This window comes from Castor canadensis, chromosome 1 (genome assembly GCF_047511655.1).
Source record: "Castor canadensis chromosome 1, mCasCan1.hap1v2, whole genome shotgun sequence".
Taxonomy (NCBI): domain Eukaryota; kingdom Metazoa; phylum Chordata; class Mammalia; order Rodentia; family Castoridae; genus Castor; species Castor canadensis.
The window spans coordinates 7,678,778-7,697,896 of NC_133386.1; the positions used below are offsets into that span (position 1 = coordinate 7,678,778).

The 19,119-nt window shown below is 49.1% G+C and overlaps 1 protein-coding gene across 2 annotated transcripts in view; it reads right to left on the minus strand.

The window, feature by feature from the left end:
- Positions 1-7,572: 7,572 nt before the first annotated feature.
- Igf2r (insulin like growth factor 2 receptor) overlaps positions 7,573-19,119 on the minus strand; it is a 104,055-nt gene continuing 92,508 nt past the window's right edge. For both annotated transcript variants that reach the window (XM_074071077.1, XM_074071084.1), the window contains 7 exons: positions 17,025-17,139; positions 15,913-16,059; positions 15,092-15,279; positions 12,924-13,110; positions 10,321-10,473; positions 9,255-9,324; positions 7,573-8,470 (listed from right to left, as the gene is read on the minus strand). In XM_074071077.1, coding sequence (XP_073927178.1) covers positions 8,066-8,470; positions 9,255-9,324; positions 10,321-10,473; positions 12,924-13,110; positions 15,092-15,279; positions 15,913-16,059; positions 17,025-17,139 — 1,265 coding nt within the window. In that variant the 3' untranslated portion in view covers positions 7,573-8,065. The remainder of the gene's footprint in view (positions 8,471-9,254; positions 9,325-10,320; positions 10,474-12,923; positions 13,111-15,091; positions 15,280-15,912; positions 16,060-17,024; positions 17,140-19,119) is intronic.

The following is a 19,119-nucleotide window of genomic DNA, read 5'->3' on the forward strand; positions in this document are numbered from 1 at the left end:
ATGAGCAGGGTGTGGCAGGCCCCAGGACCCTTGCTATCTGATCTTCATTCCCCAGTGTGCAGAACCTGTGACTTGCTTATAATTTCTGAAATGACAAATATCAGGGTGACATCCCTGATTACATCACATAAGACAGAAACATCTACCTTCTAGGAGTCTCTCTTCCTTGCAGACCTGATGAAGCAAATGGCAAGGAGCTGATGACAGTGAGAAACTGAGACCCTCCCAGTGCCCTGACTACAAGCTCCAAACTGTTGTTTCACTCCAGATGAGCCAGCTTCAAGATCATAACACCGTGACTCTGCTGTCCTGGCTGCAGCATTTGGCCCTACTGCAGCCGCTCTCCCGATCCACAGAGTGGGCAGACTAGGAGTGTGAATGGCTTTACAGTAACACGTTTGTGGCAAGGTGGCTACACAGCAACAGCAGGCCAGCCCTGGGCTCTGGGCATCCTGAGCAAGTGTGCGGCCTGGGGGGGACGCTGGGCTCCCTCTGTGGGCATGTGTGCCTCAGTCCTGGGCCACCGTGCCCCACTCCAGGGTGACACACAGCATGGGTCTGCTCACTATGGGACAGAAATAGAAGCTGGCTGGCCAAACAACTCTAGCTTCCATCCTAGTTAACCAGTGTTCCCTGCCTTGGGTACACAGGGTTGACGGGGTTGTGAGACCCCCTCCATGGCACCACACAGAACCACCCAGCAATCTCCATCAGACCCATGCTTTCTAGATCTTCCCTGGAACTCAGGCGATGCCACTACTTCCCCGGGCAGGCTCCTCGCTGCCTCTCTGGGAAGCAGCCTGAGCTCCCAGGAATGCAGGCCAGGGTCACCTCTGCACAGGTAAGACCCTAGTAAACTCTGGCCCAGATCTACTGATGACTGGCATCAAAGCTCCTCCAGGGAAGAGTGTGGTTCAAGGCCAGTCCAGGCAAATAGTTGGAGTGACACCCATCTCCAAAATAACCAGAGCAAAATGGATTAGAGGTGTGGCTCAAGTGGTAGAGCACCTGCCTTGCAAACATGAAGCCCTCAGTTCAAACTCCAGTCCCACCCACCAAAAAAAAAAACAAAAAAACCAACAACCACCAGGCAGAAAACATCCTGCCCTGCCTGTTTCAGCCATAGGAGGGCATGTGACACCAGAGGCAGAGACAGGTCCCTCCTCCAGCACAGAGGAGCTCAGTGTGCCCCTGACCGTGAGATTCATCCCTGCTCCATTGAACCTGCACCTGGCACCTCCAGTCCAGCATTCAATCTGCTGGCTGCGCTGGCCACAAGCACGTACCCCTCAGGGTGGGCCACCATTCTGAAATTCTCCTTCCCACAAACTGTCTTCTTCAGAAGTGCTCAGCCTTGTGGGCTGCTGCTGGGAGAAGGGAAGGAAGGAGGGAAGGAGGCCACAGGGAGACCCCTCCCCAAAGGAAAATCATGGGGTACACACAGAGCTGGACCCCCACCCTTTCTGCAGCCTCCCAAACGCTACTTCCCTGAAGCAAGAGCCCTGCATTGTGCTTGGGAAGCAACCAGGGTGCAAAGGTCCTGCTTGCAACACACCCCAGGGAATGACTGGTGTTCCTCCCTGTCCTCCCCAGCAGCCAGGCCTGGTGCCCACCCCAGCACATGGAAGGAGCTGCCCTTCCCACTCGTGTCGGGGCTCAGGCCTCTTTTGCTTTGGTCAGGGAGCAGGTGTCCCTTACCTACCTGTCCTGGGAGTTCCCAGGACAGTGGGTTACTAACTGCAAGAGCAGGTTACTTATAAAGCATCCAGTCTCCTTTGTCTCCTGTCCTCCACACCACTGCCTGTGTGAGTAGAAACGGCACTAGTCCTCAAAGACTGCTATGCTCGTGGACCTCCCAGCCTCCAGAGCCACCAGTCAAAATAAACCTCTTTTCTTTAAAAATTTCCCAGACTCAGGTATTTTGCTATGGTAGCATAAAACAGGCTAACTGAGCAGCCAGTCACCTGCCTGTGCCACATAGCCAGCTCCCTCAAAAAGTCAATTCACTCAAAGCCCAATACCCATGACCACTTTTTCAAGACTTCCTATGCATCAGAACCACTCACTAAATGCCCAACTAGACACAAATTTCAACAGGTCTTTTCCCTGCCCTAGGACAGCTGACCCCATGCCTTGCTACCTCCTGAAGCCAGAGAGGAGATGGCATAGAGCCAGCCACAGAGCAAGAGCAGAGGCCAGGCTCACCTGGCAAGAGAAAAGAGGAGAGCCAGGTTCAAGGGCAAGCTCAGACTGGAATGTGGGCCTTGGACTCCCAGGGTGCTCTGGGAGTTCAGGTGACCTTCTCGGTGACGTGACCATCAGCGCAATGGGCCTGACCAGTCCTACCTGGAGGATCATGATGACAGGACTGTGGGGAAACGAATATGCTGGAAGAGGCTGGCTTGGGCAGGTCAGTCACTAGGAACTGGGCCTGCTGCCCACCCAGCAGTCCTGAGAGCAAAAGGGCAGCTGCCTGGGGCAGGGGCTTCCTGTGTCCTCTCATTTCTCTCCACCTACATTTGCTGAAGATGACCCATAAGTCGTAAGACTGAGCGAGCCTTCAAGCCAGGTGCCGTGGCTCATGCCTGTAATCCTAGCTACCTGGTAGATGGAGACTGTGGTTCAAGGCTAGCCTGGGTGAAAAGTATGAGACCCCATCTCAACCAACAAAAGGCTGGGCATGATGATGCCTGCCTGTCATCCCAGCCACATGCAAAGCTTAATAAGAAGTCCAAGCTGCAGGAAAATATGTGCACGGTGACAGCACAGGAGCTACTTTCTCAGCAGTTTTCAAGGACACAGTACACTATTGACTGCAGTCACCACACGGTACACCAGCTCTCCAGGACCTATCCGCACCTCCCATTTCCTCTATCCCCGAGCCTCTGCTTCTTAGCTCGAGGTTTTTATATCCTACATGAGTGAGATCATGTGACACTTGTGGTTCCAAGCCTGGCTTATTTAACACAATGTCCTCTCAGTTCATTCACAGTTGCAAATGACAGGACCCCTTTTTAAAGGCTGACTAGTATGCCTCTGTGTATATATCCACATAAGACTGTTTCACATCTGTTGTGAGTGGCGTTGCAATGTCTCTGAGATACTGATTTTGTTTGCTCTGGATTCCTACCCAGATGTGGGGTTGTGGGCAGATGTGGTTTTAACTTGAGGAGCCTCCATATGTTTTCCATAATGGCTGAATTAATTTACCTTCCCACTAACCGTGTACAAGGTCCCCTTTCTCTGCAGCCTTGCTAACACTCAGTATCTTTCATCTTTTAGTGAACAGCCATTCTACCAGGGCTGAGGCAGTTCACTGTGGCTTTGGTTTGCACTTCCTTTGTGATTAGTGACAAACACCTTTTCATGGCCCTGTTTGCTCATTATGATGAAGCCACAGGTTTTCTCACATGGACAGCCCACCCAAGCTGCTCTGTGTGGCTCACCCTAGCCCAGATGAGTGTCTCCAGTGATGGCTAACAGACCACTAAGTTCCCTGAGGGGACACAGGCAAACGCTGAGGAAGTGCTGCCCACCACACCTACTTTTTGGAGGGCCACAGGCATCACTTCCTGTTGCAGTTTCAAGTGTACTCGGCAGGCACTCCTTTCAAAGCCGGAGATCTAAGCGAGAAAAGCCTTTTCCAATCATTTGGGCTCAGACTCGTTCCTTTTTTGGCAGGACATCAGTTAAACACATGCAGGACAAGAGCTGCACGGGGCAGACTTTGGGTTAGGCTGTTCTGTGACAATGTGTGCCCCACACCAACTAGACTTCCTAGTCCACCTGTGATTCTGCAGTTGTCCTGAGGGTCCTCTGCTCACCCCTCCTGACCAGTTGAGTCCTCTGGTCACCAGGTGAGGCAGAGCAGAACAGGCACTGCCCAACGGTGGGGATGGGTGGAGAGGGCACCCCACTGGGGTTACAGCCTGAGCAAGGTGAGGGCAACCTCATGGGTCAAGGTCATGGAAGTTAAAGAAGGAAGAACTTTCCAGACTGAAGGAAACTAAAGGGACATGGCAACTGGGTGCAAGGGGATTCTGACAGGTCCTTCACTGAAAGGGGCATCACTGTGGCGATGGAAGGACCCCGACAGGACTGAGACAAAGCAGGTAACGTTCCACTGTGTGATGTGGAGACAGTCGGTTTGTAGGAATGACAGGCTCCAGTGCCTGACAATGGCAGGCCCTCTTCAATGACTCCTGTCTGTATGCTCTGATTGTATCGAAACTTGAAAAGGAAAAAAATTCTAGACCATGGGTGACGTCCCAGGCCCACCTGGAACATGGTCTCCCTCTTCCTTGCAGCTCCTTTGCATGACTCCCTGGCTTCCAGCATCTAACAACTTCCCTTCCTTGGATTGCTGCTGCGAGGAAGCTCCCAAGGCTGTCTCCCGTGGAATGGCTGAGTGACCATACGACACTCACTGGGTTATGAGCAAAGGTCCCTTTTTTTATTCCTCAAACTGCAAACTGGTTAAAATAGGAAACAGAACAAGAGATAAGGGGAAAACTCCTGAAGTCTGACCTTAGCTTTCTATCATTAAGGAAGCGTGCCCCCGCTACCAGGAGAGGGTATCAGGAGGAGTGGGCACAGTCAAGGTCCCCACGCCCAACCTGCCACCCAGATGCTGTGAGCCTGGTTCACTTATCTCCTTCCCAACAGCAACGTCACCCCTCCCACAGCTCACTACTGCTCTCAGGACAAGTGCAAATAAATTCCTCCGAGACTCACAAGAGGGCTTCAGTTCTGGCTACTTTGACTTTATCCCCAAACTCTGGCGCCTGGGCCTTGCAGGAAACCTACCCTGCCCAGTGTCCAACTTGGCTGCACCAGCTGCCGCCCAGCAGCCCAGCTCTCTGTGCCAACTCTTCCTTCACCTGGTTCTGGCAGGCCTAGATCATGCAAGTATGGCCCCAGGGTAAGTTGTTGAGGAATCAGCTCAAGTGCAGTCAAAGAAACAGGGCACTATCCACCCCACACACTGGCTTTCTGACCTGATCCCCAAGAAGCAGGATACTGCTGGGCCCCGGATCATGTACAGAGGGGCTATCCCAATGTGTTCTAGCAATGGGAGCTGCAGTTACCCTGTCTAAAGACTCAGGTAATGTGTTATTCAGAGGTTGGTGTAGTTTGGGCTTTGAATGCTTTTACAATGGTCATGGAAAGAGCCAGGTTTCCCTTTTACCGCGGATCTCCTTGGTGTGGGTTTGCCTGTGTCATCCTCCCCTGCTCCCCACACTCATTCTATACTCTGTCACTCAATGGGCAGGCTCAGAACAAGGCACAGAAAATTATCCAAAAAGAAATGAGGCATCAGTAATATCACTTCTCTGCAGATTCTAGTTCTTATTTACCATCGGGGCAGGTTTTCCTACAAGCGTCTGCAACAACGGCTGGCGGGGAAATGCTAGTCATTCTCAGAGGTAGGGGGTAGAGCCTGCAGGTCCCTAAGGAAAATCAGGGCAGAGGTGCTCACATGCCCTCCTCACTGCTCCATCTGCTGAGGGCTGGAGGGAAGCAGAGCTGGCAGCAGGAGCTGGCAGAGCTGGCAACACACTTCCCTGCCACTGAGATTGCCAAGGGGCAGTAGGTGCCTGTGAGCACCCCTTTACTGAGAGGGCTTCCAGTGGTTAGCAGGAAGTGGGAATGCTTTGGAGAATATTCCCCTGGATATAAGGGACCAGAGACTAGAATCGTAATCTAAACCTTTGCGAGACCACAGAGTGCCTTTCTCAGGAGAGACACTACAGAATCCTTCATTTAAGGAGGGGGAGGGGGACACCAATTTGTAATTTAAAATTGAGATGGAGAGAAGTCTGTGGACGCTAAGTCTAGTTTTAACACTATATGATAGTCCGTCCTTATCCACGGGACCCCCAGGTGATGCCTGAAACTGTAGATAATACTGTTTCACTATACATATATATCTATGATCAAGTTTATAAATTAGGCTCAGGAAGAGATAACTTACCATAATAGATCTTAGCAACCTCCATGTGTGGTTTTCTTTCCTGAAGTTAAGTTTCACCATTTTGCCTAAAGTAGCACTTCAAGGCTTCTTTTTTGGCATACTGGAATTGCTCACATCAGAACTCTTGTGCTGTGGGGCTGTTACTCAGTAACACAAGGGTTACTTGAACACAAACACAATACTGAAAACAGCCAACCCAAAACCCGAGACAGCTAGTGACTAATGGGGGATAGTGTATACAGAGTGGATACACTGGACACTGGGACGATTCACATCCTGGGCACACGTGGGACACAATTTCATCTACTCAGACTGGTGCACAATTTAAACTGTAAGAATTACTTACGGGATTTTCCATTTAATATTTTTGAACCACACTTGGCCACAGGTAAACTGACACAGTGAAACTGTTTAAGTGAGAACTGTTTCTGCTTACATGTCAATATCAGATAGCCCGTAATTGTTAAGACTTGTAAATTTATTCAGGAGAAAAACCCCTCCTGGTGTAAGTGGGAAAAGTAGAGCTGAGATCTAGCTACGGCTGAGGGAATGCACACTAGAACCAGAGTTAACACGAACAACTGCGAAGAGCCAGAGAAAAACAGAAGAGTTGCTTCAGCAGGTGTCAAGCAGGATGGCAAAGTTAAAATCCAATTCAAACTTTTTTTTTAAATTTAACAGAAAAGGCAGGTGGGTGAGAGTGGCCTCTAACTGCAAGTTTTCACAATCAAGAGGGGAAAAAAAACCAAACACCCAATAAATAATTTCTCTTTTATTGAAATTGTTGAATACTTCATATTACAGTAAAGTTGATTGAAAAAAAAAAAGAAGAGAAAAATCAATTTTAAAAAATACACTCATGTTGAAATCAAATAAGCCAGCCAAATGAGGCAGAAACCAAGGAACTCTGCAGAGTGGTTGCTTTTCAGTACATGGGTACCACTGAGCCTATATACAATTCTACAATGCGAGAAGTCATCGCTGAAGAAAGGAGTCAACAGCCAGCGGAGGAACACTGGGCCTGCCCTTCCATCCCGCGACCCGAGAGCCTCACTCCAACCATGGATCCACGCACAGCGCCAGTGATCCTGGCCCACCACAGTTACTACGATTTCCGTAAGTCACGCACTGTGCAAATTAAGGCTTCTTAGAGATCGAATGGTTGATAAACACTTTTTTTCTTAAAAAAATAAGCACAGTACAGGTGGTATCATGAGAACCTGAAGAGATGAGACCTATAGTGCACGCACTTAACACCCTGGCGCCACTCACGTGCGCAGAGAAACCCCATCTCTGCGTGGGCTGCTTGGATGCACCAGCTGGTGAAAGCAATACTGACAAGTGTTCTCTGTATCCCTTAGCCTGAAGAAGTCATACAAAGAGCTGCAGACATTACTGACACAGGCAGAGAGCAGACGAACCCTCCCAAGCGAGGCCCCTGGGGACCCTGTGCACACCTCTACCCTTTAGAAACAGAAAGCGAGAGAGGAGGCAGATGGAGTATGCCAACTTAGGGGACACATCAGCGACCAGTCCAGATCCCACAAGGAACCACCCCAGCACGGCTTCCCCTGCTCCAATGCAGACCCGGTGCTCTATGCCCCTGCAGGCAGGAAGAAACTGTGGCTTTTTTTTTTTATTCTTTTCTTTTCTGCAAACCTGAGTAATTGTCAAAGTCAATAAATAGGGGGAGAGAATTAAAATGCTAAAATATAAATGGTCAAACCCCTATAGGGTCTAAAGCAGCAAGGGTTTTTTTCAAACACAGCCCTCTGTTCTGAGATGCATCTGGCCTGGGCACCTGTTAGAAGAAGCCACAGCAGCTATGCTTGGAAAGGAGGACTTGGGGCAAAACCCTCAGCACGAGGAACTGCCCTTTGGCCAATTCAAGCAATGCCTTGTTCCAATAACTGTAAACGATCCTGAAGGAGCAGTGCCTGACCTCCTTCACCCTCTCCCCCCTCACAAAAACTCTTCCCTTTTGAAGTTTTTGTTAAAGGCAAAATTATAGAAGCATCGAGTTGAAGTCTTATTTGGTTGGAGGTGCTTGGCTGTCCCATGGCTCCACGTTCTCCTGTAGGCACCACGGAGTTAAATGTGTAAAAGGTCCTCGTCACTGTCATCGTGGAAGGACACCAGCTTGGAAGAGGTCACTGACTTCTGTCCAGGCCTGGGCTTCCCTTTCCTGGCTTTTTGCCCTTGGACCAGCCCCACCTGGTCGTCCTCCCTCTCCCTCCGTGGTGGGTTTCTCATGGGGTGTGAGCTTTCTGCCCCAGCTCCTCTGCCTGAGTGAACTTTCACTTCTGGGATGGTCAGGACCTCATCCTCACTATCCTGGTCATCCCCATGCAGGGACGTGAGGGCCTCTGCTTTCACAGACTTGGTGGTAATGTGGCCATTTTCCTGCCCTTCTTTCCCCAGTCTTGGAGTTGGTGACTGGATCTCTTCCATCAGCCACTCTGTTTCATTCTCATCTGTCTCTTCTTCCTTGTTCACCTGCCAGGGAGCAATAGCAGAGACCAGGTGAGCCCCACTCGGTTCCTTGGTTACTCTTGTTATATGACCACTCCAAGCATGGGCCCTGCCTGCTGGCATGAGCTGGGGCAATGGCCCGGGGCTCATCATCACAATCCCCACGTTTCTGGTTCCCGAGTCCACACCAGGATGGCAGTATGTGTCTGCTTGTAGTGAGTACAAACCAAGCAGGAGGGCTGCTTAGGGCCCCAAGTGAAGCCACTTGGCAGGAGCCTGGCAGCAAGATGGGCAGGCCAAGCAGAAGGGACTGAATCGGCCCATGATCACTCAGCAGTGCTGGGGAGAAATGGCTCCTCCAAGTGACTCATCAATGGCAAGGGACCTACCATGTGGCAAGGGAGGGGACTTCTGGTATATAAGAGAAGCCACAGCAAGGACTTGTGAGAAAGAGCCTAATTTTACAAAGTGACTTAGCAAAATGTATTGAAAGCCACAAACATACTGAGAGCCCCTTTGGAAGTTTATCTGAAGGCAATCACCCAAAGGCTGGATGCACAGAAATCACCAGCACCAGGGCTTTTAACAACCCAAAAATTAAGTATTCTGAAAGAAATCAATTACAACTATAATGAGAGAAACTTCAAGAAGAAAAGACAAAAATGGTGTTGGGTGAGAGGGTAAGGTGACAGCTAATGGCTTTCCTCCCGGATATTAAGGTTTCCCATGAGGCTCTTCCTGGTGTGTGCAGATGCTACCTACTGGCAGCATAAGTGGGGAGAAGGGCACCCCGAGACTCAGACAGTACCTTTGAGTATTTGTAGGACACACTCGAGCTTCTCCGACAGCAATTTGTCAGCTTATTTATCACAGTTTCCCTGTAAAAGAGGGGACTAGTTAGTTCAGGGCAGAATGAGGAAGGGAGCAGGGGCCCAACGTGGCTGGCCACAACCCAGCATGGGCTGCTTCTGAGGGACACCTTGTGAATGGCTGCGTGTCCTCCATAAATACATGCTTCCAAGGTATGGACATTCCAAACAAAACGAATGACCAACTATGGCAGAGAGCTATAAAGCAATGTGTTTGTCATGGTTTGGCAGGAAGAGGACTCAAATCCTTTCCACATCTCAGCAGTCACAGGTCTGCACCAGTCATATAACATTTCACTTTGAGAGATTTTGTTATTGATTTGTTTCTTGGTGGTACTGGGGTTTGGACTCAGGGCTGCGAGCTTGCTAGGCAGGCGCTATATGGCTTGAGTCACACTGCCCGTCCTGTTTTGAGTATTTTACATTTGACTATGACAGGGCCACACTCTTGTAACTGCCCTGAGGCTGCCAGATGAGACTACCATGGTGGTGACTACCATGATGGCGGCCACATGGATGTGCATTCTGAGCCCGTCAGTACTCCACCACCTCTCCAGCAACATTCAGCCAACAAGAAAGCATCCCATGTGACAACAATGGGTGCTTAATAAAGACTTGTACAGCGGGGAAGGGTGGAGGGTCAACTGGCCAGTGGCTTCTAAATGATATTTAATTTTGCATCAACCTTTGGACACAATACAAGGCCACTGTCCTAGACCCTTACAGGCACAGGCAAGGAGCCTGTGGTGTATCCACATGTGGCATGATCTCAGAACCTGCACACACCTGTGGACAGTGCCAGGGCTCTGTCAATCACACAATGTGTCGTGGAAATGCAGACATTTACAAAGCTATGTGTGGAGCCCACTGCCGGACAGTTTTGAAGTAATAACTTTAAGACATTTTATTCAAATACAAAACCAAAAACCCAGCCTGAGCCCATGATCTGATTTTGAACTGCTCACCTGGCTGCATCATCCCCTCCTGCCTGACTGTTCTCCTTACCTCCTTTCCTTCTTGTGAAGCAGCAGAGCCAGTAGGCAGCCAGTCAGTGCCACCAGGAGCAGGCTGAGGATGGCCCCAACGGCCTGACTCCGCTCTGAGAGCCCCTTGTGTCCCTGCCCATCCAGTCCAGTATTCTCACTGTCAAAGCCCACCCTGGAAAGAAATTACAAGAAAGGAGGCATGTCACTTGTGGTGCAGCCACCACAGCAATGCCCCAAGGGTCTACAAGCCCAGGACTGGCCATCACTGGACAGATGCTAGGTTGGCCCTGCCACCTCCTGCAGGGCTTGCCCGTCCCCACACAGCTCTGTGGGGTTGGGCAAAGATGGGGCTCACCTTCGCCTCCCGATGTTCCTCTCTTTTACCACTGAACTAATTCTGGGAGGAAACACAGCTACCACCCAGGGAAGGGCTTTGGTCGCCACAGTGCTCTCTGAGGTAGGGACTATGTGGGAAAAGGGTGACCTAGGCATGGACACTGTGAAATCTTCTGTCATAAGCCTGGTCTGCTGGGAGGACTTAGTGAAACACCCCAGCCATTTCACCACAACTACCCACACACCACCTTTCAGGCCTGTGGGGCAAAGCAGCACACCTCCATGGGAAGTAAAAAGAGGCTGTGTAAAGAGACAAACAGCCAGAATGACTGTCCTTTCTGCTCAGAGGACAACGTTAGTGTAAAGACCTGGTGTGGCCTCCAGTCATTCAGGGCCACCACACATACATAAGACACAGCAGGATCTGCCCCATGAAGGCAGAAAGCAACGAGAAGTATCCACCAGCTTGGGGTAAAAGAGAGGCGACCTCAGAAGCCACACATGCAAGGAAGTCTGATGGTGAGGACGCTGACTACTCCTTTAGGTAAGTAATTAGGTAAGTTTGGTTCCAAAAGAATTCAAATTAACTGAGTCCAAGGACTTTGGCCACATAAGGGTAGGGCTTACATCAGTCTGAGAACCCCGCAGTCCTCTTCCCTCCAAGTCAGACTGACCAGCCAGAACCAGCACAGCCCATTCAGGAACACAATGGACGGGTCTGGGACATTGTCATCATCCATCCGTTCTAAGTGTGCTTTAATTTCCACCTTTGATTTCTTCTTGAAACCACAGATTACCCGGTTTTAGTGTCTAATGTAGCTATGTATCTTTAGCTGCGGCTTGTCTTGGTTCCTCACTTAATTATATCATGTTTATATAGAACCAATGCGCAGACATTCACAGAGACTACTTTGCACAAAGTCCTGTAAATGTTCCATGTGAGCTGGAAGAACGTGTTCGCCAACTGTTGGGAACAGAATTCTCTGGATTGCCTAGTCAATCCAGCTTCTTCAATGTCATCCCAGTCTTCTAAAGAGCCTTACTTTCTGTGGTTGTGACCCACCAATGGCCAATAGGAGGTGACTAGGCTTTTCTCCCTGGTGGCTCTGTGGTTTCTTTACAAACCAGATCTTCCTTATGAGGTTAGTGTGAGCTCTGGGCTCTTGTACCTTCCCAGTGAACTGACCCTTAAAATCCAACAGCCTGTGACCCTAAGACTGTTTCACAGGACCTCACTTTCCCTGATACCCACAGCTTTCCAGCTTCCCTTCACACTATTTTCCTGGCACTTTTCTCATCCTCTGACCTTGGTCTTTTCTGTGTTGTTTTAGGCATACTGCATTCCTTATTTAAAAAAAAAAAAAAAAAGTAACACACATGCACAAGAAATTAATGTGAGTCAACTCCCTGTATAGCTATCCTTATCTCAACCAGCAAAAACCCTTGTTCCTTCCTATTATGGCTTATACTCTCTCTTCAACAAAATTAGAAATAAGGGCAAAATAGTTTCTGCCGGGTATTGAGGGGGTAGGGGGGAGAGGGACGGGGCGGAGTGGGTGGTAAGGGAGAGGGTGGGGGCAGGGGGGGAGAAATGAATGACCCAAGCCTTGTATGCACATATGAATAATAAAATTTAAAAAAAAAAAGTGTTTTTAAAATCCAATTTAACATTTGTCTTTTAATTGGAACTGTAGTAGTTTGTTTCATTTATCATGATGACTGATTTAGTTTTCCACCAAATTAAGTTATTTCTGGTTGTCTTGATTTTGCTTCTGCTCTTCTTTTTTTTTTGTCTTCTTTGAGGGACATGAGTTTTCTAATTTCTTTCTTTGTTTTAACTCATTAATTGGTATCTTCCAGTAAACAAGAACTCTATTTCTTACATTCAGTTCACACACTGTCTTAATCTTTCTTAAATTACTCTTTACTTCAATACATTCAGCTTCTTTGGCAGCATTCACAGACCTTATACCTACCATGCTCTGGTATTTTATCTTTTCTTTTTAAACAAAAGCATAAATATATAAATGCTGTGTACTTCTTGGCCCCAGATTGTAAAGTAGCTATTATTGGGAAGTAGAGAGAGTGTAAAAGAACTAGATCTTCCTCTAGCATTGCAGGAAGTCAGTGAATGAAGTATAAAATGCTCACTAAAAATACTCATATAGCCAGGTGAGGTGGTGCACATCTGTAATCCCAGATAATCAAGAAGCAGAGGTAGGAGGATTGCAGCCCAAGCCTAAGGCTGTGGAGGGCAATGCCGAGTGTCCAGGACATGACACTTACCCAAGAGGACACACAGCAGCTGTGTACCAGGAGAAGAGGTACTGGCAGTCAGCAGTCTCATGACTGAACTCGGGAATCCCATCCTTCACCAGAGGGTCACAGTGGAAGAAGATGGTGGAAGAGACAGACTTGGTCTTATCTTTCCCGCACTTTGAGGAAGAGGCAAACACGATGTCCAGATCGCCATCTGTCAAGCAGGAAGAGGCACACCCACCCACTGCACTGTTAGCGTCAACCTTTCAGTAACAGACTGAGTTGATACTTTCACCGATTGCAAAGGTTGGCACAGAATTAAAATCGGATGTAAAGATACTTCACCAAATGTCTAAAGTGTACTCTGCCTTCACAGCTCAAAAAGGCAGCCACTCAACACACACTCAAGGAGCCTCTGTCCCAAGTAAGCATGTAGTGAAGAATTTATCCTTACCCAAAAGAGGTCAGGCCTCTGTTCTTGGCTAGTGATAGAATTTGGAGTGGAGATGACAAGGCGGAACCACTCTACCTGGAGACTGAGATCAGCCACATGGGCAACCAATCAATAGTGCCCGAACAATGGAGCCTCAACAAAAATTCTGGACACTGAAGCTCAGCAAACACCTCTGGCTGGCAATACTCTGTGTTTAGTGTCACACATGACTGTGGGGACAGCTGCACATTCTGGCTCCTTGGTGGTGGGGGGAGGCCTTGGGCAGCACTGTGTCCGACTCTCGCCTAGACCCTACTCTGAATAGTTCTTATTGTGGTTGACTACCATCTGTATCCTCCTGCTGCAATCAACCACAATAGCTTGAAGCACAAGCACAATAGCTTCCAGTGAGTTAAGTTACCAAGCAGAAGGACAGAGAACGCCTGAACATGACACTGTCAGAGGTGAGGGAAGCCTTGCGTGGACTCTGCTCCCTCTTAACTCTGAGTGGCTCAGACACTGATCAGGCAGGAATGCAGAGACCAAAGTATAGTGTGGGATGGATGTGTCCACAGTGGGGAGCCCCAGGATAGAGGTGACACAGAATCATGTTGAGAGGGCCCCATGTTTCCTCTTGGGGTTGGCCAAAACGTTCTGCAGGGCTGAGTGGGAGCAAATCATGGAGCTGGTGAAGAGCCTGGATAGCAGCTGCACAGTAAAGGTGGAGTCAGGGTTCTATAGGCTCCTGTTCTTGTCTTCTCAAATGATAAAGACTCACAGAGGGACAAATGGCATTTCTTCATGAAGTGGGCAACTAAAGCTACTTTCTATTACTAAGTGGATGGATAAAATAAGGTGGTCTGAAAGAGATTTTTCAGAACCAAGAATAAAATAAACCAGCATGGTGGCTCGTATCTGAATCCCAGCACTTTGGAGGCTGAGGAAGAGGATCTTAAGTTTTGAGGCCAGCCTGAGGCATATGCTACAAAGCAATTAAAACAAAAACAAAAACAAAGCGCTACAGTAACAAACAGAAACAAACAGCATAAACATCCCCTTGTGGAGGTGAAGGTTTCACTGTGACCAGCTCTGTTATGGAAGTTGAACATATGCAGACAGAAACCTTGGGTGTGTGAAAGGTAGCTTCCCTGCTGCAGGGAGGAGAGGGAGATTTGGTTCTGGGTTCAATCTCCAGTACTAGGAAAAAAAAATCACATTCCAAAAGGTATATAGTGAAAAAGAGTTGTTTAAAACAAAATGTCACAAGCTACCATCTAAGAATACTCTTTCATGATGGATGTGGAGCAAGGACACCGCCTTTCTCACGGCCCGAATAAAACCTTCCTCACAGCCATTTCCCACATGCAGGCCCACGCATCTCTTCACTCTTCCTTTGATGCTCTTGACAAATACGCAATCTCACCCTGCTCCACTGTTACAGGAAGCTTCACGGTAAGGACAGAGCTTGTCTAATTGTGCCTACCTGTCTGCACCTCCACCCCAGCTCCACAGCATGGGGTCACACAGGTGCGGCCACATGCTTGGCTGTGAGCTGAGACGTGAGCCACCTGCAGTGAGACTCTCGGGTCTTACATGGACCGTGCAGGTCACTTGCTCAAAGTGCACACCTAGGCACAGTGCCATCCTGGGGTTTTGTGCTAAACTCAATCTGAGATTTCAAGTGAAGGAGTGTGTTGATGAAAACGTTAGTTCTTCCTGCCAGGGAGCGGACATGGGAGGTCAGCAGGAAGGAGCAAGTTACCTTGGATGTAGTACTTGGTCCTGTCAGAGGTGCCCACTTTCCTGCTGAAGTGCTGGTCATTGGGCTTCACCTGGCAGATGTTGGCTCCAGAGCATGCGGGGTTCGTGGAGCTGGTGATGGAGGAGAGCTGGATTTCATACAGGTAGTTGTCCCCGTTGGTCCTCATGTCACCAGAGGCACTGAACAGCCTGAGAGGCAGAGGAGAGCACAGTGATTTGGAAGTCTTTCATGAAGTCATTTAAACACAACTGCAAGGTCCAGGAGGCTTCCTTTCTCCTATGTCCCCAAGAAGGGGCAGTGCTTCTGTGACCCCACAGCAATGCTAGGGTACCAACTTCCATCTCAGTCATCTTGCTGTTCCACCAGCTCCACTTCCTGGCGTGAATGAACCTTTCTCAAATTCTGTGGCTGCCACACCCAGTGCCACACCCAACTCACTAGGCCCCTGCATGGCCAGTGGACCCCAAGAGAGCCCACAGACACTGCTGAGTAACAACCTTTACCTCCACAAACTGGTCAGATCAGAAGATTCCTGCTTGGCCAGCCTCCAGAGCCTATCCTGGACTTCTCAGGAATGAGGAGGAAGGGAGAAGTACCTTATTTTTATTCTGTGAATACTCACAGAATTCACCATCTTTGGTGTTAAACCTTTAGTTGAGTAATACTTTTCTTTGGTTTAAGCAAAATATGATAGCTACTCTGGCAACCGTAACTAAAACACCGGACCTATTTATCTTTCAACACTCCCGCCAGGGAAAGGCGTGGGTTGGGGTTTACTTCTGAACACGTTTCTGTGGTCAAAAGGAAAGTATTTCACTTACTTAAAATAGATGTCCCCAAGGCTGAAGCTCTTGCCGTTCACAGGGTTGGTGAGGGTCCCATTCACCATGTGCACCTCCTGAGGCCTCACTGCGCAGGCTGCACGCGAGTCCCAGCGGAAGTAGTAGGTGCAGCTGTCGATATCAAACCTGGACACAAGGAACACAGATGGTCACTTCCTGGCCAGACACAGAGAGGCTGCAAGATACATGCTTGCCGAGCCTAAGAAGCAGCTCGCTGGCTCTCAGGAAAGGCCTGGCCAGCTGTGTTCCAAGGACCCCCTGACAGCCCCAAAGGCTCCCAGAACACCTGGTGGTCCCCACGCTGCATAGCACTGGTGACAGCTTTGGGCTAGGAGCATTATTCACTTTTGTCCAGCATCATAGTAAGGAAGATGACTGTATAGCACCATGCATAATATGAAAAAGTAACAGATTTCAAATAAAATATTTTAACATTTAGAAACCCATGCACATTTAAAGCTGGAAAAAACTTGCTTCTAGATTTGTACATTTCTGGTTTACAAGCTTCTTAGACTCATAAATTCAAAAGTCCTTTGACAATTTCTGAGCCTCCTTTTTTTCTAAGCTCAGCTTCCAGAAGAAATGGGTTTGTTCTCCAAATAGCTCACATGCTCCCACTGTTGGCCAAACTCCCCCTAACACCACGCAATGTGCCTGGAGAATTCTAATGCAACCCAAGAGCATCTCAGGTGTGGGTCCCAGACAGGTTGCTTGGACAGTTTGGCCTCGGCTGGTGCAGTCAACACCTCTGGTTCCACCATGCCATGCCGTCAGTGGGTGGAAACACCACATGGCTGGTGCGGCAGCAGTGAGCCCAGTCCAGGAGCACAGGTTTCTAAGGCAAGGGAGGCTGGAGCAGTATGTGAACCTAGGAACAGGGTATTCTAGCACTCCAAGGAACCCTTCTTAAGGGGAGCAGCCCTATACCTGATGGGACTGTCAGCAGCTCTGGCTCCCCAAGACCTTAGTCCCAGCAGCTGCTAGTCCCTCCCTATAGTGACAACCCAAACACCACCGACCCTCAGCCTCAAACTCCCACTTGAAGCCATAGGAGATATTCTGCAGAGCTCCTGCTGTGCCCATCACCTCACCTACTGAACACAGGCCTGCCCACAGTCTTTGCACAGCTCAGCTCTATCACAGAGGATGCAGTCTTATTATCACCACAGACGTAGCCCTTTGAGTAGGTGACAGTAACTTTGTTATCTGAAACACAACAACAGTTGAACTGGTGTTATTTCTAGTTCATTAAAAGCCTCAACATCAGAAGTTGAAACCTAAGGGCCAGAACAAAACCCAGTTTGCTGTCAATGGTACAGCGGCCTGTTGTTAGCACCACCGTGCTCAGCAGCAGCCACTAGCCTGCCTCGCCACTGCCACAGTACAGCAAGACCTGGCTTCAAACCGAGCTCTTCACTCGTGAGCTTCGTGACCCAGAGATGCTGAATCTGCAGGCCTCCCTCATCTCTCCTGGAATAGAAGTATTATCCAAAGTGGTGGGTTTCAGGGGTATAGGGAAAGTTCCTGTACCATGTGAGGGAAATGTAGGATCTTGGCCATTGACAGCAATCGGTACTGCTTCAGTAAAATACAACTTCAGTGTAATTGTACGTGCTTTCCTGACTGGTCCCTTCATCTCAGCATAGACAGAAGCCAACTGTTGTTTGCTGAAGCCTTCTGGCTTGAAGTCAAGCTCTGTCTGCTTTGAACATGACATGGTAAAAAGTTAAGCCCTGTAGCTTCCGAGCCTAAGAGAAAAGTGGCCAAGTACCTGAGAGGCACCATGACATCAGGTATCAACTCTTATATTACAGCAAAGAGACTGCCGGCAACTGCCAGGCTGCTGTACCCTGAGAACAGCCTGGGCCTGCCTGGATCAGCAGACACACACACACACATCCAGGGCATGGCACAGAGGTCTTCCAGAGGAGCACTTGTGTTCCAGCCACAGTCTCACAACCCCTGCACATCCTTTGAGGCAGAAGCATGTGCTAGAATCAACATGGTGTCATTCTGGGTTCCCATGTGCTCCAAACAAGACACAGGCCCAGAAGCAGGGGGTGCTACCAGAGAGATGACAGCTGACTCCAGGTCTCAGCCCTCTCCCAAATTTGAAGCTGCTCCAGCTTTAACTATTGGGTTTCTGTGTACATTTTTAGAGAAAGTTTTCCACTACTTTAAGGAAAATTTTTTCCACAAAATGAGATCAAATACCCCACTCAATCTGAGCAGCACCCACCGCCTCCCCCACCTCAGTGGTATTCCCTATTAACTGTTCTCTACTGTCCCCCCATGGAGCTATGGTGTGAGTGTGTTCCCCAGAAGCTGTATGTCAGAAGCTTCACCCCAAACCAACAGTGATGACGTTAGGAGGAACGGGCTGACCAAGGCCTTGGTGGCCCAGTCTCTGTCCCACTGTGCCTAGGATGTGGAATGCATAGTAGTAATAGTAGTCTTAAGATCTAAGTTTGTCTGCCACCCTGTTGGGTTCTGGACTTACCTTTTATTCTTGCCTATTCCTCCTTTTTGGTGTAGGGTGTTACCTGATGCCTGTCCCACCATTACACTTTGGAAAGACAACCTGTTTTGACTTCCTGTTGGAAGGGAGTTTGCTTTGGGATGACTGGTGCCATGAATCTGGCCCATATCTGATTTAGAAGAGACCCTAGACTTGGTGCTTTTCAGCTGATGTGAAATTTTGGGGCTACTGGGGGATGGAATCAATGTATTTCACATGGGAGAAGGGAGGAATGTTCAGGGCCAAGGGCAGAATGTCACAATTTGAACGTGTCCCCTGAGGACCATGTGATGGAGCTGGGGGTGTAGCTCAGTGGTAGAGCTCTTGCCTGGCATGTGCAAGGGCCCAGGTTCCATCCCCAGCGCTCCTTCCTCCCCCTTCCCCCCTCAAAAAAACCCAAACCAAAACCAAAGTTTCTGTGTAGGAAACTTAATCTCCAGTGCAAGTGTTGAGAAGTGGGACCCTTCGGAAGCCTTTCCCACCCTTAGCCATGTGGAAATACTAAGATTCCAGGGAGAGGGTGACCCTCAGGCTGGGGCCTGGCCACCTCCCTACACTATGAACGCGCAGAACCTGGGCATGAGTTTTATCAGTGGTCACAGAGGTTTCCTCAGGACTCCCTTTCTCCATTTCGACACCTCGGACTGACTCACAGACTCTTATCATAT